This window comes from Ochlerotatus camptorhynchus, unplaced genomic scaffold (genome assembly GCF_037179485.1).
Source record: "Ochlerotatus camptorhynchus isolate MF236.1 unplaced genomic scaffold, CSIRO-AGI_Acam_v1.1 ptg000232l, whole genome shotgun sequence".
NCBI classification, from domain to species: domain Eukaryota; kingdom Metazoa; phylum Arthropoda; class Insecta; order Diptera; family Culicidae; genus Ochlerotatus; species Ochlerotatus camptorhynchus.
This window is the reverse complement of record NW_027040722.1, coordinates 3,787,930-3,814,348: the sequence shown is the minus strand read 5'-3', so window position 1 is coordinate 3,814,348 and position 26,419 is coordinate 3,787,930. Positions and strand designations below refer to the sequence as shown.

Here is a 26,419-nt window from a genome sequence, read left to right as displayed (position 1 = left end):
CTGTATCGAGAGTGGTTATCGAAACCGATGTGTGTGGTTATGGATGACGAAACCTACATCAAGGCAGACGCAAAGCAGATACCGGGGCTGGAGTTCTACGTTGGCAAATCACGGTTTGATGTTCCGGAAGACATATGGAAGAAGAAAGTGGACAAATTCGCCAATAAATACTTGCTCTGGCAGGTCAAATGCCAATGCGGTAGACTGAGTAAACCGTACATCACAATGGGTACCATCAACAGCGAAATTTACCGCACCGAGTGCCTCCAGAAGCGTCTGTTGCCCTTCCTGCGGTCCCACGGAGGCGAGACATTATTTTGGCCGGACCTGGCATCATGCCATTACGCGCGATCGACGTTGGATTGGTACAGAGACAATAACGTTGTTTTTGTTCCAAAAACCGCCAACCCCCAAATTCACCAGAGATTCGTCCGGTGGAAAGATTTTGGGCCATAATGAAGGCCAAAGTTCGAAAATCGTCCAAGGTGTTTAAGAACGAACTGGAGTTGAAGAAAGAATGGATGAAAGTGACCAAAACGGTCGGCTCCACCATTGCACAAAATGTAATGAGGGGTCTTAAGGGAAAGGTGCGGGCTTTCAGCGATGGAAAGGAAATTGAATAAAGTAATTATGTTGAAACATAATCCATATGTATTAGTTCATTCCCTGACAGTTTCAAGAAAATCCGACTTAAAATAAATTTTTGGCGAACACTTTTGTCTGGTGCATTTTTTTTCGAGTACAGGCCTTATATTTATCATTTTCCAGGATGCTTTCATGAACTGGCTGTGTTGGTGTTAGATTAGATTAGATTAGATTAGATTAGACAATCTATTAACAGGTAGGGAAGGGATCAAGAAAAATGTACACAAGGATGCGATAGATAGGGGAAATGGATGTAATGTCGGCCTAAATGCCCCTAATTTGGGCTATACATAAATTCAGCAATCGACTAAATTTTCAATAATGACCAAAAATATCGATTAGTACCGTCCCAATGACGCGTTCATCTAGATAAAATTGATAAATAGTAGATTTTTAGCGATGGGCCCAATCTTAGATCAATAGGCCAACATTAGAGCCATTTCCCCTATATATATCTTCACCGCCTGACTGCTTAGCGACGACTGACCATGGGAGATGCAGTGCGGTGACGGGAAAGTGCTCTTGATCTCTCTCGAGATGACTGCTTTCAGTCAGGGTTGCTTCTACTCACTTGCTATAAAAAAATGTTTTTCGGAATTATGAAATCATTAGACCATTATTATAATTATTAGTACTTGAAGGTTAAAAGAAGGGGTCGTGAAGTACAGTGGAAGTTCGCTAATTGGGGGTTTTCTGGTTGGGGCGCTTTTTAATTGGGGGTTCGCTAATTGGGGCGCGACCCAATTAAAAAGCAGTCATCCGTCAAAATCTGATGTCAAAATCATGCTGACGTTTTGATGTCATATTTTTTGGGGGGTCTTTCAATGATTGATAAAAAATAACGAAAAACAAAATATTTTTTGTAAAAAATCAATTTAATTCATAAAACAAGCAAATTAAAACAAAACAGTTACAGATTGCGTCTCTTCCACTCTGCTTCCAGCAATTCAGTTCGCAGGTTTTTCAGTTTCAAAGTCTGAGCGGGATTGTTCTGTACGAATTGGATCACGTTATCAAGCGACTTCATCGCGGTTGGAAAATCGATGTCTTCGGGTTCTTCGTTTTCAGTAGCAAGGGCACTTCCGTTCAAAGCCTCCGGGGTGGTATCCAACCATTCTTCCTCCGTGAAAGTTATATCGTCTGCTTTATTCAAAACTGCGCTGACTATTTCTTCGTCTCTGAACACTTCGCTGGTTATTGAAACTGTTGTACCATTGGAATCTACTACTCGATCCTCAAGCCAAAGCTGGATTTGCTCGTCGGTTGTGTTTGTTCCGGCTATGCCATCAATTGATGCTACAAGGGACTTGAAATCAGCAAAAAGATCCTCCGCCTGTTCAGACATGCTCCATTCACAACCTGGAAACTCATCGAACAACTTTTTCCAGGAATTTTCAATGGTAACCTGACTGATTTCGTCCCAAGCTTCAGCAATCCAATCAATACTCTGCCGTAAGGACACATTTTTCAGCCGTTGTTCCAAGGGCAAATCTTCGTTTTCCAAAACAAGCTTAAGCATCAGCTTCCGTTTGTACCTGGTTTTGATTGCGTTGATCACCGACTGATCCGTCGGCTGGCATTCTGCTGTCACATTTGGTGGAAGGTACATCACTTGAATTAATCCATCATCACTCTTCAAATCATCGCATCCATCGTAGTGAGCAGTACAGTTATCCAGAACCAAAAGCGCTGCCGGTTCCAAATCGTGCTCAGCAGAGAACTTCCGGACAGCGGGAATGAACTCGTCATAAAACCAGGTACGGAACAACTGACGTGTCATCCAAGCTTTTTTGGAATTGTAGTAGGATACCGGTAATGATTGCTGAAAGCCGCGAGGAAATCAACGGGGGTTCTCGGCTACCCCAATGAACATCAGTTTCATTTTGAGAGAACCATCCATGTTCGAGCACGGCATGAATGTGAATCGGGTTTTGTTGAGCTTTCATCCCGAAGCGACTGTCTCGTCCCATAATGCGATAGTGCGTGATGCCATCAGCTTGGTGAAAAGTGCTGATTCATCTGCATTAAAAATTTGGGCTTTTGTCACATTCATTTCCAATACTTTCTTCATGAGCACTTCCTTGAATTTAAGGTACGCTTCTTTATCCGCGGAAGCTTTCTCTTCTGCCACCACCAAAACATGTAATCCGAAACGCTGTTTAAAACAGCGCACCCAGCCATCCGAAATCAAAAAAGTAAGATCCAGATAAACACCAAGATCTTGAAAGCATTGGAACAGTTGTTCTGCTTTGGCCTTGATCACATCCAATGTGACAATAATATTAGCCTCACGTTGTTGCAAAACCCATAGGTAAAGCGCTTCCTCCAGTAAGGGAAAATTCTGCTCCTTCATCGTTTTTCGATTTTCCACGCCATGTTCTCTGAATTTTTCTAGTTTCATCCGAATTGACTCCTTATTTTTCAAAAATCGACCGACCGAGGATGCTCCGACACCAAACCTTTTGCCTAATATTTCGTGGAACCGTTTCCTGCTTCAAATTCCTCGATTATTCTCACCTTCTGAGTCAAGGTAAGCGTAGTGTGCTTCCGTTTTACGACTTGCTTATTATCCACTCCGGAACTGGAAGCTGATACTCCTTCCATTGTGAAAGCTGAACAAATTTCAGGAGGATAATTGCTACAACATTACAAACAACGTATGAATGCACAAATATTTACCAGCGCCGGAAATAACTCAACAAAATATTCAATCGATTCACTCAATTTACACTCACGCAAGACAAAAACTAAGTAGCTGCTCACAGCATCAGTTAAGCAGACGAAAGACTGAAAACCAAAACAAACGAGTCAAGCGCCCCCCGGTCAACTTTGACACTTGTCGACACCCCCCAATTAGCGAATGTCATTTGATAATTGGGGTGCAGTCGTGCCCCAATTAGCGAACGGCTACTGTATGTATTTGACACAAAAAAAACCTGTCAATATTGCTTTCAGTGTGTCACAAACAGCGATTTTACGATTCGTGAGCGCTCATTCTGAGTGAACGCTCACGAATCATAGGATCACTGATTGTTACGCTCTGAAAGCGAAATTGGCAGGTTTTATGAGTCAAACACACACTTTTCATCTTCTTCTTGTTACTTGAAAATACAACATATCATTATATCATCTAATAATTTCATTATTCCGGAGAACAATTTTTTTAAAGCAAGTGAGTGGAAACAACCCTGCTGATGGTTGTTTACAACTGCAACAAAACATAAAAGAGGGGATTGGAAGGGACGACGATGAGAGAACATATACTAAAATTGATATACTAACGGACAAAAGTCTACCACACTCTCAAACGTTAGTATTTTAAACGTCAAAGTTGATGGCTTCATGTTGTCCTGGCTATGGAACTGTAACATCTGGAGCCTTGGAAGAACCTGGAAGTCCCTATCAAAATCAAATGAGTTGAAACCCGGTGGAGGGGCTTTCGTCAAGATGACTGGTTTCTTCAAGATGACTCGAGGTTCAATACGAGTGGTAATTTTGGATCGCTTCCTAGGTGGGGCTTAAAAAACGAAATGATTTTTCTCGCCAACATTAGGGTCAGAGACCTGGTCATCAACTGAGAGAAGGTCGATTAGGTTACTACACGGGCGATCCTTCAAAGACCGCTGAAGTTTGTCTCCCTGCTGTTTGTACTTTGGAAAATCAGCGAGAGCATGCGGAATTTCAAAACAATAAGTTAATTTTGGGGTGGCACGACAAGAACCCTCCGTATGTTTCTCCCCACATAAATCACAGCGTGGCTTGTTACTACAGAAGGCCGCAGTGTGCCCTAGTCGCTTGCATTTTGCGCAATTCATTACCTTTGGTACAAACAAGTGCACTGGTAGTCGGGTAGAACTGACCTGGTGAAGGTCACACGAGTCCGAAAGCGTGTAGATCTTCTTCGTTCCAACGAGTCCAGTCTAGTATTTTAATTTTGAGGAGATTAGGGTTCTTGAAGACACCAACCCCACCTTTCAGAAAATCATCGCGTGTCATACTCGCTTCAATCACAACTCCCTCGATTTCAACTTCGTGACTTCGTGAAAGCGATTTGGATAGGGGAGAGTGAATTTGCCGACACCCTGTTGTTAACATTTCATGAATTGAAGGTGGGCTCTTCTCCCCACTCATTGGGACATCCTCTTGTATGACGGCTTGATCTGTATTTGGTTGGAACATTTTTATCATTGGAAGGAGATGCTTCTTGCTTCCGTGGATCACGCGTAAATGTCCCTGCTTTCGCCCTCCGTTTTTGGCCCTTCAAACAACGATAAATTGAATACAACCAGTTATCGTACTTGATCAAGTCATACGAGGTGAACAATCCACTGTCTAATGGCTGTGCTCTACAATAATGAGTGGTATCCTTTACATTCATACGAAACGAGTACTACCCTAATAATAACGATACTGCACATGTCGTCAATAAAATTACTACTATAGTGCAGATTGTTTTTGATTATGCGGGTTACTTTTTTCCCGATGAATGGTCAATTCAATAATAGAAGCGTATTAAGCTAAATCTGTCCCCATCCAGGCTACGACCATTGTGATAACATCCATAATTAGAAACTTCGGCTATTTAAATTGAATGTCATCTTGGCACGTAATAAACCACACTCAACATGTGCGAAAAGTTTTCTTCTACTCGTGCAGCGATTGTAAATCATTATCCCAATCATTCATCGTCGCCAGGATACTAACTACTTGGTCCCGTGTTCTACCGCAAACAACGCAGTTCAACAACGTGACCATTATATCTAAAGGAACAGCTGCTGCGTTGGTGGACCTCCGGCACGCAGCTTTCAACATCAGAATAAAAGCGTTTCTTCTTCTGCGGCGAAAGCGATATGCATGATATTGGTGCGTCTGTATCTGTGAACTGCAGGGATATCCACCCACATGCCTCCTTTGATTGCTTTTCGAATATTGATGGAATAAATTTCCATCGGTTTCTTTTATCTGCGGGAAACTATTTTCATTTCTCATAGGACTATGCACCAATTGAATTCGTACAATCTGGGTCTGGCGAAGTCAAATCGCAGTCATCTTCAGACTGCTGCGATGGATTTCAAATTGATAAACAAAACAAATCAATGCATGACTCGCTCGTAACGAATTTGGGTGTTGAGGTTGATTTTATTTGCTTTTCGATAACAATTGGAATGCGGATTACCCGTAGTAACGAATGTGTTAAATTGGCTATACAATAAAGAAGAAGAAGAAGAAGAAGAAGAAGAAGAAGAAGACATTTCTATTTTGATAATATTTTCTAAAGTATAGAAATATGTTGCCCAAGCGTTGATACCATAGAGGTAACTCTAAGACTAGTAGGTCCCGAAGAAACGTGCTCAACTTTTTGGCTCAGCTCTGGTACTCTCTTCGGTCCCAAGCTAATCGATGCACCCTTCGAAACATAGCAAAATCTACGAACCCCTCATTTTATCTGTCAAACTTGCATAGCGAATCAAAACAAACATAGTGTAGTACTAGAATTTCGACTAGAATGGGGTACGTCAATCGTTTGCTTGGGACCAATAGGCTAGTCAAGTAGTGAGCCAATTTAAAATCGTTTAAAATTGTCAAAAGCAAAATTTACAACAAATTTTGAAGGCCATAAAAAGTATGCACAAACGGGCGTGTAAACAAAAGCCTTAGCCGCTGATTTCTCGCAAATAAATGTTCACTCCTCCAAATTAACAATGCTAGTAGGTAGATGAAACATTCCTCTACCTGTTGGTGTAATTAATTTTCAAAATTGAGCTTTTATTTGTGAGAAATCGACGACTAAAGCCATTGTTTACAAATGCAATTACGCTCCTTTCAAATGTTGGCACTACAGTATCCTTAAGTTCATTCACGAAGAAGAAAATGATGACAAATTGCCTTTCGTAAGGTGATACGGTACGTCATGCAGCAATGGCTGAAAACAACGTATCACCTTAATAACTCGGCTCCAAAACATGTTCAGAGTCGATGAAGAGAATCGATCAATAGATTGGTCTATTTGAAAAGTGACGCTAGATATGTTATGTACCAAACGGCTCAAAACCAATCATTTCGGTTCTCTTTCATACTTGAAACTCTCTATCATACTTACATTATGGACTTCTCGCTCCTCTGGATAGCTCGGAATATACGTGGTAGGTGCCATGCAACTTATCCTAAGAGCTCCGTATTTTTCCAAAACACCTGTAGTTCTCACGTGAACTATTTTGGGGTACTAGTACTCGGGAATATGACGTCTTCGGTACTTCTTTACCTATTATCGTCCGGGGGTAACCGGACCGTCCCGTTCCACCTATGGTTCATATTCTGGTTACAACTTCAAACTAACTTTTAACTAAGGTTCATGAACTGACCTCTTGTATCGGGTCCTCAAATTTCTGACCAACCTATCAGCTATGGACAACTAAAACTTAACTACATTTTTAAAACTAGCAGGATGTTGAAGATGGGGCCTCCCTTAACTCAGTTAATAAAGGCGCAGCTACGAAGCAAGACCATGCTGGAGGCGACTGGGTTCGAATTACGGTCCGGTCTAGGAATTATTCGAATTGGGCATGGGCATAGAGTATGATTGTACTTGCCACACAACTAATAGTACTGCAAAAATTGTACAGGCAACAAAAGCTCTCAATTAATAACTGTGGAAGTGCATCTAAAGGCTGTCCACAGTTAAATTGCATCACTTAGAAGTACTCGCCAAAAATAAGTCTCTCATCCGATTGTCATTAAATTTTCAGGGAATGTAATACCACAGACAAACAGACATAACACTCGCAAGCTGTTCATCGAACATGCATTTAACGGACAATTTAAAAGTATCGTATCGTAGTGGCGCGCATAGTCAATTCCCTTGCGTTTGACGTTTACACACTACCGCCATCTGCTCAGCATAGTGCCCACCACAGTGTATTCAAAAGATGGCGGTAATGTTTTAGCGACGATGTTTTACAGTGAGAAATATTCAATGACGTATGTCTGTTTGTCTGTGGTAATACTATATAAAAGCTTGTATCTCAACCATACGAAAAATCACTTTTTCCCGAACAAACCTGAGCCATTTTCCATTAATTGTATTGTTGTTATATTGTTCAACTGTATGGGACGTATTGTACACAATCCTCTGCCAAGAAGAAGGGTTGCTGAAGCCACCACCATTGGTGGTGTCAGCACTGTAGCCTATGATATTTATGCTATGTTTATATGTGCATTGACGACACGTATGCGTTAAAAAAAAATCTAATGTGAATAATCATGAATGAAACTTGAATTTTTCATGATTAGCTGCCTAATTAGAAAATAATATAATAAATATTAATTTCTATTTAATTCCTACTAGTACGTGCTTGTTGAACATTTATCACGATTATTTTTCCGCGCAAAAAATCAAACATCTATGTGGACGGAGCATAATTTATCAATGCTCAATAATCTTGTTGGTGCTGCTGCAAAGTCCTCCAGCGATGGTATTTTAGACCTAATCGTTCTTCCATAACAAAGCTCAGTAGGCGTCTTCCCTGTCACCGAGTGAGGCGATGTGTAATACATCATAAGATAGTCTTGTAAGTCAGTTTTCCAGTCTCGCCCTAAAGCATGACTAATTTGGAGACGCTTTAGTAACGAGCGATTCTCTTGTGGCCAATAGGGAGTGAAGTGATTCAGGAGGATTCCATTTTTTACAGTAGTCCTCAAACGTTGTGCTCACAAACTGCCTTGCGTTATCTAAAGTCACTGTAACAGGAAACCCAAGTCGCGTGAACATTTTATGCAAACGGGCAATAGTTTCATCAGCAGTTATGTGTTTCATAATCTCGACTTCCTAGTAACGGCTGTAATAGTCTATTACGACTAGGAGATATTCTCCACTGGGTAGCGGTCCAAGAAAGTCTAAAGCAACATCGATCCATGGTCTAACCGGTAACTCTCTACAGTGCATTGGTTCTGGTCTGGCCGGAAGGGAAACCCATCTACAACCGTTGCACGCTGCAACATGTGCGGTTACTTCACGGTCCATGCTACAGACTCTCTCGAAGCCTTCGCTTCATTATTGTCTCGCTGGGATGACCCTCGTGAGCCAAGGTCAACATTCTGCCTCGTAGTGCTTTAGTAACAATTAGTTTATTTCCTCGCACCACTATATCGCCAACCAATCCAAGCTCGTTACGGTACGTTTCAAATGGTTTAACTCTATCACTGTCCCATTTTCCACGTCTAAGGCATTCCTTGACTATACAAAGCTGTTCATCTTCCATCGATGCCCTCTCAAGTTCAGTTGTATCAACCGCCGCCGACTCCAGGATAGCTAGTACCAGAAATTGATTATCACCGTCGAATTCTTGAGTAGAACTTATTGTTGCCAGACGTGAGAATGGATCGGCTATGTTACTGGCACCTTTACGATAACACACTCTGAAGGTGAAAAACTGTAGCCGTAAGACCCATCTTTCTATACGTGCGCATGGGCGAGAAGTTGGTGAAAATATGGCCTCCAACGGTTTGTGGTCCGTCTCCACTAGATATATGGAGAACCGTTCGACTGCCCAAACGAGCGCTAGAGCTTCTTTTTCGGTTTGGCAGTACCGTTTTTCAGTTGAGGTTAAGCTTTTGCTAGCGTAGCAGATAATGCGGGAATCAGGACCATCCCGAGTATCGCCAAACTGTACAAATACAGCTCCAAGTCCTACAGGCAATGCATCCGCGATAACCCGAGTGCGAAGTGAATTGTCAAAATATTTCAATGTATGTACCAACCAGATACCATCTCTTTTAGCTTCCGAAAAGCGTCCTCGTGTTCCGATTGCCACTTGAAAGGAACTCCTTTATGAGTTAGTTCCCTCAATGATGTACAAACTGTAGCAAGATCTGGGAGGAATCTGCCTACATATGTTACAAGCCCCAAAAAACTTCTTAATTCCTCTGAAGACTGGGGGGCTCGAAACGTTTTAAGAGTGGCTACTTTATCTTCAGCCGGTCTAATACCATCAGCGGATAAATGGTGCCCGAGGAATTCCACTTCTCGGAGCCGGAAGACGCACTTCTTATGATTAAGAAGTATATTCTTGCTTTTGAGTGTTTTCATCACCTCCTCCAAAGCACGGTCGTGTTCTTTCTCGGTCTTCCCGAAGATCAAAACATCGTCTATATAATTGACAACGTTATCACAATTGGAAAGAATCTGTTCCAGAACTTTCTGGAACATTTCCGGAGCACAAGAGATACCAAACATCAACCGTTTATATTGAAACATTCCTTTGTGCGTGATGAAAGTCGTAATGTGACGTGAAGCCTCGTCCAACTCTAGTTGGTGAAATGCATCCTTAATATCCAGTCTGCTAAAAACATGAGCGTTCTTTAGCAAGGGAAGGAAATCGTCAAAGGTTGGCATCAAGTGAGCTTCCCGTTTGATGGCCAAATTTGCTCGTCTCATATCCACACATAAGCGCAAATCACCGTCATCTTTCACAATGACAACTAACGGAGAGACCCACTGACTGAAGTCGTGTACAGGTTCTATTATGTCTGCCGTCAACAAAGACTCCAACTTCTCCTCTATTTTGTCCAACAGAGCCAAAGGTAGACGTCGAGCTTGCTGAGTTACTGGGGTGACACTGTCAGCGATGGGAATGTTCAGCTTGATGTCTTTCATTTTTGGAAAGGGACGCTTCTGGTCCGATCGTAAACGGTAAATTTCTGGAACGTGCAAGCCCTAGAGTCAGGACACCAAGTTCCTTAGCTGTGGTCCTCCCAAGGAGTGGCTGCGTACCTCCTGCTATCACGTAAAAGGTGGAATCTGCTGTAACACATTGATCGCTTTCATTGATTATGATCTTAAACTCGTAAACTTGCTGAACAACCAAAGGCCTTGAACTCCTACCATAAGCCCTAAATGTTTGATCGGAATACGACCGTAGATTATTGACTTTTACTCCCTGAGTTTTTATCTTTTCCCAGGTTATATCATCTAGAATGTTTTTCTGGCTACCAGAATCGATCAAAACCTGAACCAACACTCCTCCAATAGCAATCCACAAAAATTCATCTCCTTCTCCAATAATGAAAATAAAACTGCTAATACTACCTTTCTCTTCCACCTTTTCGATTGCCCTGACATGTTGGAATCTGGGATATTTACGCTTCCGATCTTCCTTCTCTTCACGTTTACGCTTCTGGGAAAAATTCGATGAATGACAGTGGACAACGAAGTGGCCCACCCTTCCACACCGGTCGCAGGACTTTGTTCTAGCTGGACAATTAGTATCGTTCGCGTAGTGGCCCTTTCGACCACATCTGGACCACCCTTCTATCCTTGCTTCGGTCTGAACTAAATGACCGAAAAATTAAAGGTGATACATCAGATAACGAAAAAACAAATAAACAAACAAAAACACCCTTCAGTACCTTTTACTGAATTCTGAATTTTGTTTACCACCCCCGACGTTGATGGTTGGTTCGTGGTAGTCATCTGATTTGCCTGAAATTTAATCGCTTCGTAGAAGTTGACCATTTTGGTGACATCGTCCAGCACCAAATTCTCTCTTTGTAACAACTTCTCACGCAACTCAGGAGGCGCCAATTGTATGACTATCTATCACACTGATTTCCTGAGCTTCTTGCTTACTACGCCCGAAGTTACACTTGCCAGCCAATTCCGTCGCTCGCAACACGAACTTATCGAGAGATTCAGCTTTCTCCTTCGGGGTTAACGACCAAAACAGAAATCGTTGGTATGCTTCGTGTTGTTTTGGGGCAAAATATTCGTCCAGCTTAGTCATGGCCACTCTCAATGGATCAATATCATGTCGCTCATCCACATCAGCACCAGGGAGACTGCTGAACACATCTTGAACGTCTGGTCCAGCGCGAGCCAGGAAAATATTCTTTAGTCGTGTTTTGTTTGTCACCCCGTTTGTCAACGCAAGGTACTCAAATTGCCTTTTGTAGCGCAGCCATTCATCCCGAACCTCATTGGGAGAAATGAGCTTGAATTTGAATGGAGCAATGTCAAATTTATCCATTTCTACACTGAAATTGGTAAACTATCCCTACAGAATCTAGTTTGATTACCTTCCACTCGCTGGATAGAACACTAGTTGGGACACCTCCCAGTTTCTGTCGATTACTTGAAATTTCTTATCGATTAGCTTGGGACCGAAGAGAGTACCAGAGCTGAGCCAAAAAGTTGAGCACGTTTCTTCGGGACCTTCTAGTCTTAGAGTTACCTCTATGGTTAAACGTACCCTGAAACGTTTTATTACACGAGAAACAGTGGATTGTTGGATTTCCAACATCTTTCCGATGGGTCGGTGCGAAAGATGTGGGTTGTTGAGGTGAGTGTGCAAAACTTTCTAGCTCACGCGCTGTTCTTTCCACTCCATTTTCAAAACTACTAGAAATTTCACAATGAAACTTTCACAGTGTAAACAATACACGCTGAGGCCATCTCATCCGAAATTCCATTAAAATTAACCCAACGGGCCAAATGCTACAGCTTTTTGGAAGTAATGCAATTGAACTGTGGACACCCTTTACAACACTAAGTTTGAAAGAACGCAATAATCAAAAATGCGATAAGCAGTATGCTTGAAAATGTCTTCAAAAAATCTTCAAATCCGAACTGGATCCCAAATAGCTTAAATTCATATTTCAGTGCCACCAGTACTATAAAAATCCAGCAAAAACCTAGAAGAAAAAAGAACTCCATGACAAAATAGCCCCACTTTCCCTCTACTGGGAATCAGGTTTGGAACAGGTTTTCTTTCAAAGCAAAACAAAATAAAACGACCTTGATATTATTTTTTTCTGATTCTTATGTTAAAAATTGGTGAAATCAAGTTTCATATCACACTAATTCGCAGCTAAAAATCACCAAAAAATGTGTGTTTTATTTGCGTTTTATGTCGGCATCTTGGCTCCTAGACAGCATCCTCCAGATTCGCACTCTCATGTCTACTAGTCCGTTTCCGCAACATTTCACAATTCACCACGCCTCAATGGAAATACGCATAATGACAGAACGGTAGGTCGTTAAATATGCACTGAAACTAATCACTTCATTCGTATGAGTATGTTCTCGGTCACAGATTGTTTTTTTTTGTTCTCTCTCTCGTAAAGGTATGCCTATTATAATGCACATAAATACTATACTGATAACGATTCCCTTGCTAGTTTATTCGAAAAGAAGAAACCTAACCTACTAGTACCACGATCAATTTAGGGAAAATCTAGGCAACTTATTCGATAAGGTTGAAGCCAAAACGTCCAATCATCGTCAGCAGTCGTCGGAACAGACAAGATGCTTCGCTCATAAACTATGCTTTAATTTGGTACAAAAAATATGCATTTGATACAAACTTCCATCCGCATTTTGCTTATAGCCTACCGAAAAAAAAAATAGTTTTATACTGGTTTTACATTTCCCCTATAATCAGTTGCATATTCGCTGGTATTTTTCCTTCTTCCATACAATTTTCAATATTTGATACTCCTATCACACTTTTAAATTCATTTCTTGCCATCGGTTGGTTCCACTTCCGTTCCTTCACTTCGTCATTTCGCTTTGATTTAATGAAAAGTTCAAAATGCATTTGTTATTGTGTGTTTGTTGTTGTTGTAATTTTTAGCAAAAAGATTTTCAGTTTTTTTCTCAATATTTTTTAGCAATTTTTTTTTCCATTAATATATCGACCGCATTTCGAGTACCGCGCACTAAATCGCTAGATTCACCAATAATTGGTAGTTCTTTTTTTTTTGGTCTACCCTAACAGCTAAGGATGAATATATTTTGAGACTACATTAATGTGTGTGTGTGTGTTTTTTTTTCTGGTATTGTTTTCTGTGTGTATGTGTCTCGGTGTTTTGTGTGATTTTCTGAGAGTATTCGCAATTGTGTGATATATGTGGTTTAAAAACCTCAATTTTATATGGTTCTCTTCTGATGCACAAATTGGGACGACCATTTTCCCCAACTGGTTTGACTTGGTGGCAGCAATTCTCATTTTTTTACGAAGCAAACATCCTATAGTATTGGCTAGAGTATGAATATTGATTATTATCCTAAAAGATCAAAAAAATTGTTTTCTTTTTCTTTATGTTTGATGTTAGGTATAATCGATCGTCCCAAAGTGTGACCCGATGTTTGAATTGTATTCTAGAAAATAAATACAGAATTGGTTCTTCCCGTCAATCAATCACCGTAATAATATGAACTACATATCATTAGTGAAATAATATGGAAACTAAACTACCCTACCAAAAACAATACGACAACGAAGACAAACATCCTAATCGGGATAGGGTTGACTACTGTTTAACGGATGGAATGCAGTTTCCAGCGCAGCACCAGATAGGCAACGATGCGCAGACCGATGAAGAAGCAGAACAAGGCCGTCGCGTCGATCCAGTACTCGGCCTTGTCCATGGACATTTCCTCGAGGAACTTCTGCGGACTCCGGTAGTGGCAGTAGATCTCCGTGCAGCGCAGCTTCTCCCGGTCCATACCGTAGACGGAGACCATGGCTCCCTCGAAGCCATACCGCACGTAACTGACGTACGTCAACCACTGAAGGTACTTGGGAATGACGTCGAAGTTGACGAAGAAGCCGGAAAACAGAATGATCGGAATGGTGGACACCGGGCCGAGAAAGACTCCCGTCTCGACGCTCATCCCGGCTCCGATCAACAGGCCAAGGCTTTGGGCCACCAGCGACGTTAGGATGCAGATCAGCACGAACATGCCGGCCCGCTTCGGTTCCATCGGTTGGGAGGTTAGATAGTACACTACGATGACATAGACGCTAGTGAAGAGTACCTGTGCACGGGTTGGAGATGAGGAAGAAAAATGGTCGTTAGCTTATAAGGAACATAATCGGAGATGGACTAATGGTCAATAGCTTACACTCATAAAATAAATCACATAACCAGTGGAAAATATCCATGCGAATTTCACCTAACTTTCATGTGATCCCATAATTGGAAATTGCACCACTAAATCACATGAACGTTATGTGTCCAATGAAATCTATATGATTACTCACATAGAATTTCTTATGTTATGTGATATTCAGATAAAAATCATTATTTTTGCTATAGGCCTTTTAACACCGACAAACCGACATGAATGCCCATAACAAAAACAATAAAATTTCTGACCAAAGCACACTACTGACATCTGACTCCGTGTCCCCGGGAACTATTTAGCTAAGCCAAAAACCCGTATGCAAAAGTTATAAATTGGTTCGTGTCTGATCTATTCTGGACATATTATTTTTATCTAGATCAAAAAATCCTATGGTTTTGACAGTTCGGATCACTGCACATTTTAAACGACCGTTTACGATTTTCGAGCATAAGTCAAAATTAAGTATCATGTCGGTTTGTCGGTGTTTTTAATGCACCACCAACGTAGAGTGCGCCACGCGAGTTTGAGAGGAAACGTCAATAAAACCGTTTGTTTATATCAGAATAAGGATTTTTTTAAACGCAAATTAAAGCATTTTTCATTCAACTTCTTGGTAATTTCCATCGGTAATTTTCAATGAACATTTCAAATGGTCCTATCTGCTTTGATCGATTCTCTTCATCGACTTTCTTTTTTGATAATCACGCCTACGCAAATGCATTTGGTGCTACTTTTGACACATAGGTTGATAGCAGAAGTTCCTATCTTGTGCTTAGAATGTTGAACACAGCAGGGAATGCTTCGATGAAGTCGATAAAGAGAATCGTTCAATGCAGATAGAATCTTTTGAAATGTTTATCTAGAATTGTCTATTTTATGATTTTCTACAGATCTGAACTGATTTTCACCTAAAGGCACTATTCTAATATTCCATTTTATTCCACAAAAATATTCCTGAACACCAGCAGGATCCTTGCAAAAACGATACAGGATTAAATTTTTCAACTGTAGATCAAGTTTTGGAGCATCTGAGATGAATCAATTTATCAGGAAAAGGTGTTCCGCTTCCTATTTCTCACGAAAAAATTTCTGCTCACAACACTCTTTTTGACGTTCACCTATTCACCACCAGAGGTTGCATCGATCGCTTGGTTTCTATTAAAAAGTCATATTGGAAGAATATTGTGTGCGTTCCAAATAGAAACTAAGTGAAAACTTTTTTCAGTGTACACACTTAGTTTTTTCTATACCGAGCTCGGCTGTGCAAATCACGGCAAAAATAAGTTTCACTGAGATCTCAGCAAAAGTGACATTTGATTGCTGAGTCTCGGATAATGCTTAGCTGAATCTCAGCAAACAAATGAAATGTCTGCAGAGATCTCAGTAAAACTTTTTTCCCGAGATTTGCACAGCACGAACTTGGCAGAAAAAACTAAGTGTGTAAGACATGATTTTGAAAAGGGAAAGATTATAAAAGGCTACATACATATACCATTAGGTAGGGTAGAGAACTACTTTGGCCTTAGCGCTCATTTTGAGCCTATGAAGCAGAAAACATGAAAAAATCCATGATTTCGGCGTTAACAGGTAAATTAGGCGCTTGGTACGATACTTTAGTTCAAATACTACCGAACGAAGTCAATAAGAACGCGTGATATGAATTTTTGCACTCAATATTCTCAAAAACAAATGAAGCGCTCCGACCGAATTAAACTTTATCTTCATCCGGTACACAGCAAAAAATAAATTTTAATATTGCATCCAATAGGATGCACTTCAATCATGTCGAAAATCTCATGTAATTTTTATGGCCACACAAATAAACAAATGCAGTAAAAGCAACGTAATGTCAGCACATGCACTGTATTAATGATAATTTTCCCCTTTTTGGCAAGCAACATTACACAATATTTTAGACACGAGTGAAGTGCATCCACTTTGATGTGATATTAAAATTATTTTTTTGCTGTGTAGACCAAAGTGAAATCATTGGCGTTTCAATGGCGTTTCAATGCTTTAGGCCGAGTTTAGAATCCATAGGCCGAGTTTGGCGTCAAGAAGCAGTGTTAGACTTTTAACAATATCTCAACAATTTGTTCCTCTATATCAAATCTCGGAAAGGTAAATAAATTTTGGAAGCCATCAGTAATAGTAAAATTCCGTTTGGTGCTAAACTACGCTCGATTAAGATAAAGAAATACTAAGTGTGGGTTGTGCCTAATAGGCCGAAAATTGGGTAGTTAACTCTACTGTTTTCATAAGAGAATGAGTCCATACCCGGAGTGATTTGAGATTTGGGCGTAATTGCATTTGTAAACAAATACGTCAATCACCGATTTCTTGCGAATAAAAGCTCAATCTCGAAAAGTAATAACACTATGAGGTAGAGGAATGATTCCTCTATCATTTTGTATAGTTTGTTTGTGAGATTGAGCTTTTATTCAAGAGAAATCAGTGATTGACGTGTTTGTTTTCAAAAGAAATTACGCCCAAATCTCAAATCACTCCGGATACATCTAAATATGCTACTATTATTTATGTACAGGGTGATTCAGAATAACTGTCACCGATTTCACAAATATGCAATTCTCGATGAGTAAAATGGGTATATGTTCAAGTATTTTTGTTTTAATATCAGCTTGTATTGATAGTAGGATTTGAAATTTCATTCATTTTCGATTTCAAACAGACATGGACGTAAAAAATGGAGCATGTCATACATCTGTAAAAATTCTTCTGTTATCTGTTAGCAACTGAAATCTCTTCGAAAGAATGAAACATATATTTTTTGCATCATTCAAGAGGTACAAAAAAAAACATGCATGAAAAATCCGTTCAATATCAGAGCTTAGACGCATCGCCAGGACTTCAAAAGTGTTTCGAGCTAAAACGTGCGTGCTAGCTGTGGTTCATTTTCGTGACAACATTTGCTGGTAATTAAAGGTAAAGGGAGAATTAAAAAATGCTAACTTGAAGGTTATATATGTAGTATATCTGGAATATACTGATATCAAAAAATCATGCAAGCGTTCAATCGTTATGGATCATTTTTTTAAGTGACAGTGTTGCCAAATAATTTGAATTTACGTTCGAAAACTTCAAATGCAATTTTCTCTCAATGAATATATCAGGCATAACATTTGATAACGGCACAAAAGCATTTGTAAACAAACTTTCTAAGGCCCTTTACACGCGAACCAAAGTACGCCCACGCAAACCAACAACATCATCGGATAGGGGCAACTATCACCTTTCCGAAAGTGGTAGTATTTAAACAGGTTTTTTTTAAACCTGCATGTCAGTATAACAATTGATATCTTAAAACTAAAAACTAAAACTAAATCTTATCTAAGTATAAAGGGAATTAATCGTTGCAATTGAGGATTGCAACGATTTTTGCCTGAAATTATTCATTATTTTGTTGGACATTTGTTCTAAAGTCTCAACATTCGAAATTCTATGTACCTCGGTAGTACTGTACCAGGGAGGCAACTTCAAAATCATTTTCAGAACTTTGTTCTGAATCCTTTGAAGTGCTTTTTTCCTGGTAGTGCAACAACTAGACCATATTGGCACAGCGTAAAGCATGGCCGGTCTAAAAACTTGTTTAAATATTAGAAGTTTATTCGTCAGGCAATGTTTGGATTTCCTGTTTATAAGAGGATACAAACATTTTATATATTTGTTACATTTGGCTTGAATGCCCTCAATGTGATCTTTAAAAGTTAAATTTTGGTCAAGTATTAATCCAAGATATTTCACTTGGTTTGACCAGGAAATTGGAACTCCGTTCATAGTGACTATGTGACTACTACTAGGTTTCAAAAACGAAGCTCTAGGCTTATGTGGAAATATTATAAGTTGAGTTTTGGAAGCGTTGGGAGAAATCTTCCATTTTTGTAAATAAGAAGAGAAAATATGTAAACTTTCCTGCAGTCTGCTGCAAATAACACGAAGACTTCTTCCTTTGGCGGAAATGCCTGTGTCATCAGCGAACAAAGATTTGTGGCAACCCTGAGGCAAATCAGGGAGGTCCGAAGTGAAAATGTTATACAATATAGGCCCAAGAATGCTACCCTGAGGAACTCCTGCTCTAACAGGTAGTCGATTAGATTTGGAATTTTGATAATTTTAAACTAATTTCATAATGTAAAGTGGAAAATTAAACTTTTTCAATTTAGCAATCAAACCTTCATGCCAAACACTGTCGAATGCTTTTTCTATGTCTAGAAGAGCAACTCCAGTTGAGTGGCCTTCAGATTTGTTTGAACGAAGTAAATTGGTAACTCTTAAGAGTTGATGAGTAGTTGAATGCCCATGGCGAAATCCAAACTGCTCATCTGCAAAAATTGAGTTCGTATTGATGTGAAGCATCATTCTATTTAAAATTATCTTTTCAAAAAGTTTACTTATTGAAGAAAGCAAACTTATTGGACGGTAGCTAGAAGCTTCAGCTGGATTTTTATCCGGCTTAAAAATTGGAACAACTTTTGCATTTGCCTATTTATCAGGAAAGTATGCCAAATGGAAACATCGGTTAAATAATTTTACCATGAATGACAAGGTACTCTCTGCGAGTTTTTTGATGAGGATATAGAAAATTCCATCATCACCTGGAGCTTTCATATTTTGAAACTTTTTAGTTATAGACCTTACTTCGTCCAAATCAGTCCCCCAGGAATCATCAAAAATATTTTCCCGAGAGAAAATATTCAGAAAATCCCGAGCAACCTGATTCTCAATAGGACTAGTAAGACCCAAACTGAAATTATGGGAACTCTCGAATTGCTTAGCAAGTTTCTGAGCTTTTTCCAAATTTGTGATCAAAATTTTACCACCTTCTTTAAGCGCTTGAATTGGCTTTTGAGGTTTTTTCAAAATTTTTGTGAGTTTCCAAAAGGGTTTGGAACTCGGGTCTAATTTAGAAATATTATTTTCAAAAGTTTTGTTCCTCAGGGCAGAGAATCGCTTTTTAATTTGTTTTTGCAAATCCCGCCAGATAACTTTCATGGCAGGATCGCGTGTTCTTTGATATTGTCTCCTACGGACATTTTTAAGACGGATCAAGAGCTGAAGATCGTCGTCTATTATAATTGAATCGAATTTAACCTCGCATTTTGGTACTGAGGCAGCTCTTGCTGCAACTATAGAAGTAGTCAGAGATTCAAGAGCATAATTAATTTCATCTTTGGTTTGCAAAGGAATGTTTGGATCGAAGTTATATTCCATAAATGTTCGATACTGCTCCCAATCAGCTCTATGGTAATTGAAAGTAGAGCTGTTGGGATTACAAATTATTTCTTGGGATATTTCAAAAGTTACTGGAAGGTGATCAGAACCGAAGTCAGCATGGGTAACCAGTTGGCTACAAAGTTGACATGAATCAGTTAAGACCAAATCAATAGTGGAGGGATTTCTTGCAGAAGAAAAGCATGTTGGGCTGTTTGGATATTGAATAGTGTAATAACCTGCAGAACAATCATCAAACAGAATATTACCATTGGAATTGCTTTGAGCATTACTCCATGAGCGGTGTTTTGCATTAAAATCACCAATAATGAAGAATTTAGACCTATGACGGGTAAGTTTCTGAAGGTCACCCTTGAGAAAATTCTTTTGCTGGCCTACGCATTGGAATGGCAGCTATTAACGTAAGTTGTCCGAATTTTGTTTCAACAGAAACTCCCAAAGTTTCAAAAACTTTGGTTTCAAATGAAGAAAAATTTTATGTTTGATTCGTCTATGAACAATGATGGCAACGTCACCACAGGGTCCATCAAGACGATCATTTCTATAAATCAAATAATTTGCGTCCTTCTTAACCTTATGGTCAGGTTTAAGGAACGTTTCAGTTATAACGGCAATATGCACGTTATGAACTCTCAAAAAGTTAAATAACTCGTCTTCATTATCTTTAAGAGATCGAGCATTCCAATTTAAAATATTTAATGCTTTAAAATCCATTACTGAATTTTAAAGTCATGACAATATTATTCGCAAATTTTACCCCAGTTTGAATAGCATCAAACATGGAGTTAGATTTAAGCATATCAGAAATCATGTCAATTAATGAATTCTGTAAAAATTCCATTTTAGAAGCGTAATGCTTCCTAAGTCAAAATTGTCAAAATTCCCGTTAGTATTACGTTGGTTAGTATTTTGACTTCTACCCGTTGCAATAGCAGCATAAGTAGCTCCATTAACTCGCTGAACATTGTTAGCAGCGAGGGGAGTAGGTACAGATGAAAAATTTGAAGCAGGGGTGATATTTGTACCTACGGGTACGAATGTAGAATTTGTTCCTCGGTGACCGTTGTTGACAGCAGAGGAATTTGTACCTGGTCGGAAACGTGGAGCGTTTCCTACCTGTCGGTTAGAACGAGATTGTAGGATCGCTTTGCGAGTCTTACATTCCCGAAAATTGGATTTGTGGTTTTCACCACAATTTGAACATTTAAATTTCTTAGGATCTTCCTTCACAGGACAGTCGTCCTTTGCGTGAGAAGATCACCACAAATCATGCATTTAGCTGGCATGTAGCAATTTTCGGTTCCGTGACCCCATCCCTGGCACTTACGGCACTGAGTGAGGTTTTGGAAATTTCCTCCAGTCTTCCTGAAGTGTTCCCACTTCACTCGGACATGCAGCATAAGGCTAGCTTTTTCTAAGGCCTTAAGGTTGTTTAGTTCACTAGACTTGAAGTGAACTAAATAAAAATCATTAGAAATCCCGTTGCGCGAATCGCCAGGACGGGATTTCATTTTCATTTTGATTACTTGGAGTGGCACAATTCCAAGTAATTTTGCCAGTTAATATTTGATCTGATCCAGGGATTCACCACTGGGCAGTCCTTTCATGACAACCTTGAACACACGTTCAGTTTTGGTGTCGTAAGTAAAAAATTTGTGCTTCTTCTCAGTAAGATACTTGAGAAGACATTTAAATCCGTCCAAGGTTTCAGCCAATACACGGCATTCACCCCGACGTCCAATTTGTAGTGAAAACTTAACTTTCACGAAATTCAAAAGTTCCATGCGAAGAGCATGGAAATCGGTAGTGGTTATCACAATAGGGGGAATCTTTTCCTTCTTGGCATTAAGCCGGGAAAGTTTACTAGAATTTTTCTTGGATGATGGATCATTCTCATCATCCGTGAGCAAATCAAATTGATTACTCAAATTAATTTCTTCAGAAGGGGGGGTCAAGAGTTTGCCCCTTTCTTTTGCGTTTAGGCGCCATGGTGGCAGTAAATTTTTATCCAAATCGACTTCCAAGCAGATTACTATAAGAATCTGAAGGATCGAAGAGGAATTTTTCAAATCGATATCCAAGAAGGATTACCTCGGGTAGGGTCCAAACAAGGATCGAAGAGGAATAAGAGTTGAACAAGGTAGAAATTTTTTTACAGGTTGAGCACTGAAAAGTGCTGTTTAAATTTGTTGTAGCTTTAGGTAGTAGTAACACTTCCTTCAGCAAAAAGCAAATAGATCCGCACGGCAAGAGAGCACGATGCGGACTGTTAGACTAGAACATTGGTTTTCTCATGCAGTGGTTCATCAGAGAGGGGAAGCTCAGTAATCCTCATCGCATGCTCATGACGCTATTCTGCCACGGCATGAGCCAACGATGCCGGACCTGAACCAACCATCTCCAACACTCCACTATGAAGCATAAGATTAGGCCCGCCCACCAACGTCCAGGGGAGTGATAATCACATATCAGTCCCATATGGAAAAAAGTAGGCATTTCTAGATAAACATTTCAAATGTCCTATCTGCATTGATCGATTCTCTTCATCGACCTTCTCTTTCGTTAATAACTCAGCTACATAACCAATCCCTATTATGTTTGACGTTTTGGGCGCTGGATTAGAACCCCCTTTATCAAATTATGTGGAAAAAATAGCACAAAATGTGTGTTGAATAGCCGTGGTTATCAAAAAAGAAAGTCGATTGTGAAAATCGATCAAATCAGATAGGACCTTTTGAAATTTTCATCTAGATTTAGAAAATAGCAGTCGAAGCTAAAAAGTGGGATTCCCATATAAATATTTGAAAAAAAAAAAAATAATAAATCTAATAATATTTTTTTCAAGTTAAAATCAGTCACATTGAATCTTGCATGTTTCGTTAAATCAGTTAAAATTATGGCAACTCAAAAAACAGAACTGTAACTTGACCTCTGGACAATCACATTTCAGGATGGGACTGATATGAGATTACTTTGCTTGGTGGGACAAACTGACTTGATGTTGTTTTCACATTTTTCATGATCAAAGTCCGTAGTTTAATCATATAATATGAAACTAAATGTCAATTGATACTGGATACTTTGACGAAAATTTCAAATAAAGTCTGGTCCACTTAGAATCTGGACACTTTATTTATTTTATAGCAGTACCTCTAGTGGTCGGATTTTGAATGTTTTGCAAGTACACGTGTTTTAGTGGGGAAAGTTTCGTCTCGATACGTGTAGTATTAAAAAAGTTGTACTAGATGGAAGACGAGAAAAAAAATGTACACTCAAAAATATTACTAAACAAAGAAAGATTAAAATTTAATTTTTTTTTATTAAATAATATTTATCTGGGTACTGCGGAGCCGATCGATCTTATTTTGCAAGCCAATGGAAAACTGCTGTTTAAAGCTGTTTTGCTCTTGCTCAGTTGATTCCCGCCAAAAGCTCTGAGCCAGGAGTGCTCGAGCCCCCATGACTCTATCAAAGTTCGTTCACATACATGTTTTGCTAAAGTGTGTTTTACTGCAATTGAAAGCTCAGCGGAGTTAAAAAAAATTATGGTGGGTTTTGTACTTTCATCTCTCTGCCTGTTGGTTTTTATCTTTGAGCTTAATATTAAGAATGTTTTATGGAAAGTATCAAAGTATGGATAATTTTTGTGAGATTACAATGCTTGACGATAAATAAAAACATTTGCTGCTTCTGAACGTTTGGCTCTTGGTTGACAGTTCACACTGGCTCCCAAGTGACAAGCACATTGAGGGAGTATGTAGTACCCAGATGTTTATCCGATTAAAATTTTCTTCAACATTATACTAAGTCCGATTATCGACGAAATATTCGTTCTGTGTATACAATTGTGTATTAGGTTTTGACAGATTGTTTTGGTTGGCAGACATCGTCAGTTAATTCCTTCAAGCAGGGAGATCCTCTGGGTACCTACGAGTCAGCGATCCAGTTCCGTGGGCGATAAGGGACGCAAGCTGGAACTGGCAGTCTGTGGCGCAAAGATTGGATCGATCAGAACATTCGGCAGCATAACGAACACTTCAGAGTTCGTGTTTGTAATGCCACCGCTATCGATTTGGAAAAGGTGAGTACCGACTTTCCTTATTTTATGCAAAATCACCGAAATCCCCCTCACTAGGTCACTATGAACCTAACCGGGTGGATTTTGAAGAGTATTCTGCGCACCAAAACCCGGACTACTGACCCCAACAGACCTACGGCACAACCAGGACTCATCCACAAGCAACCATTTAATATCACGAAGGCTACTTGACAGCAAACTAGACGGCATACAGCACTCTGATTCAAACCTGTATTAGGAGGACCCCCTTCTGGGGCCCACCCTCCTTTCCGTTGATGCCCAAATTTTAAAACTCTGTCGCTTGGAGAACCCCCTTCTGGTGTTCCCACAGACGAACCAGCCAGTCTCTTTAATAAAGTAACCTAATCTGAAAAGTATTCAAGGAATGTATTGGACCATTTCCAATGGGAATTTTCGAAGTGATTTTTTTTATAATTCTAAGGAAAAATCCAATGGAAATTTTAGTACAATTTACAGGGAATTCTGATGAGTATTTAAGGGAAGTGAAAATTCTAAGGAGCACACGAAGAAACAGAGTATTGAGGATTGCTCCAAAACAACGATGTAAAGCATTCCACGGAAATAGAATATTTACAAACAAGTAAAAATAAAGAACTTTCGGGAGCATGAGGGTGGGCTCTTCTCCCCACTCACAGGGGCATCCTTTAAAACGATGGCTCGTTCCACTTCAGATTGTATGATTTTGATTGCTGGCAGGAGCCTCTGCTTACGGTCCCTCTCATACAGCGACAAGTTGAGTATAATTATGACAGTGGATCTTGATCAAGTCGTCCTGCAAGGACAGCCGATTGCTATGTGCAGGCGCCTTGCTACGTGAGTGGTAGTCTCAATAATCATCAATCATCATCATTAATCGTAGTTTTTTTTCTTTTGAATTATTGAAAGTACATATAATTTACAGATGTTTCATGAATGTATCTTAAAAAGTGGTGAAAAACCACGTGGGACTGTTATGCGTTTATGGGCAGTGTGGTAGATGAAAAAATATCAACTAAAATAATTGGAGATACCGGGGATCGAACTCGGGGCCTTTCACATGCAAAGCGAACGCTCTACCACTGAGCTATATCCCCTTCTCATCTTCAGACAGAAGGAAAAGTACATACCTATACTATCATGTCTCAGTTGAAATTTTACCATGATATTAAAGGTTGAACACGAAAAAATCCGGACACATTAAAAACGCTGCCATTAAGGGCATCATTAGCCGTGGTCTGATCTAGATCCAAATTTATGTCACATTTGAAACAGCTAAAATGAAATAGATCAAGCTAAAATGGATCAAACTGCGTGCGAACGCACCGGTTGGTCTAGTTTTGGCCGTTCTATTCCGGATGTTCCCTACTTGATCCTTCCCTTGTGATGCTTTTGGATTTGCGACGACGACGCTGCCGATAGCAACAGCGGCATCGGTAGTGCGATGAACCTGGAACTCCACCAGTATCAGCAGCAGTCAATTGTATTTCGCTATGACCATTATGAAGGAACCGCCTTCGTTTCGGAGAAAATCGAAGAAAACATCGGTTTGTTTTGCAGAAAAAATCCCAGAACCGAAAGCAAACAAAACAAAACCTCGAGTAGAACAGCTGTCAAACTGGTTTGACACAGTGCTTGCCTTGATCCAAATTCAGTTCAACATAGATGAAGAATTATACTGGTTTAATAAATTTAAATTTTAGAGCTAGTCTAAAACAAAATGTATCGGTGCAAGGGCTCGGTCTGGATCTGTTCCACAAAATTTTAGACCAAATCAGCCAATTTGACCGCCACTAAAGATGCCCTACACGCTAAGATCAGATAACCCAAATGTAGGTTTACTTTACCCAAATTAGGCGTAAACTGCACAAACTCAGATATAGGTAAATTGTTTAACCCAAATATGGGTAAATTTAAGTCAAATTTGCATAAAAATAAATCATTTATGGTTCATAAGAACCCATATTTGGGTTAAAAAAATTACCCATATGTGAGTTTGTGCAATTTACGGCCAATCTCGGTAATCTCTTTGTACCGTCTAGGTAAACTGATCTTAGCGTGTAAGGCAGGTTTTGTGTAACAAGTTTCAAAATGTAACTGAATCAAGCTAAAAGTGTATAGAATCACAGTAGGCATTGATTGTAAGGATAGGTTCATTTGTTTACATCATGGCTTCATCGGAGTAATCACGTCTCGATTCGATCCTGCACTCTCGAAAAAAAAATCCCGGTCTATCCGCTACTGGCAGTTTTCAATCAAATTCCTGTGCATGAATTATATACCTCGGTTGACCGGAAGAGTGCCCGGAAGAATGTCAAATAAAATAGAAGTCGAAATTCCCCAAAAAGTTCCTTGTCTGGTACGCAATCTGCAGTTGTCAGCTAAAAAACGAAACTTTCGCCATTGCTGGGACCATGAACCAACAAATTTACCAGTAGGAGTGCCTACGGAAGAGACAACTGCCTTTTCTGGAGCAGAATGAGGTCCATTGTCTATTCTGGCCGGACTTGGCCAGCTTCCACTACTCAAATTCCACCAAACAGTGA

At 39.7% G+C, this 26,419-nt stretch overlaps 1 protein-coding gene, 1 non-coding gene and 1 pseudogene across 3 annotated transcripts in view; all 3 read right to left on the bottom strand.

The window, feature by feature from the left end:
* Nucleotides 1–1,555: 1,555 nt before the first annotated feature.
* On the bottom strand, nt 1,556–3,249 carry LOC135704258 (jerky protein homolog-like; annotated as a pseudogene).
* A 9,191-nt stretch (nt 3,250–12,440) lies between these two features.
* The window catches only part of LOC135704200 (ATP-binding cassette sub-family G member 1-like), a 119,536-nt gene continuing 105,557 nt past the window's right edge, over nt 12,441–26,419 (bottom strand). For both annotated transcript variants that reach the window (XM_065225651.1, XM_065225652.1), the window contains one exon: nt 12,441–14,458. In XM_065225651.1, the coding sequence (XP_065081723.1) occupies nt 13,958–14,458 (501 nt within the window). In that variant the 3' untranslated portion in view covers nt 12,441–13,957. The remainder of the gene's footprint in view (nt 14,459–26,419) is intronic.
* TRNAA-UGC (transfer RNA alanine (anticodon UGC)) lies at nt 24,899–24,970 on the bottom strand. Its single transcript has one exon. It is a non-coding gene; the product is annotated as a tRNA-Ala (tRNA).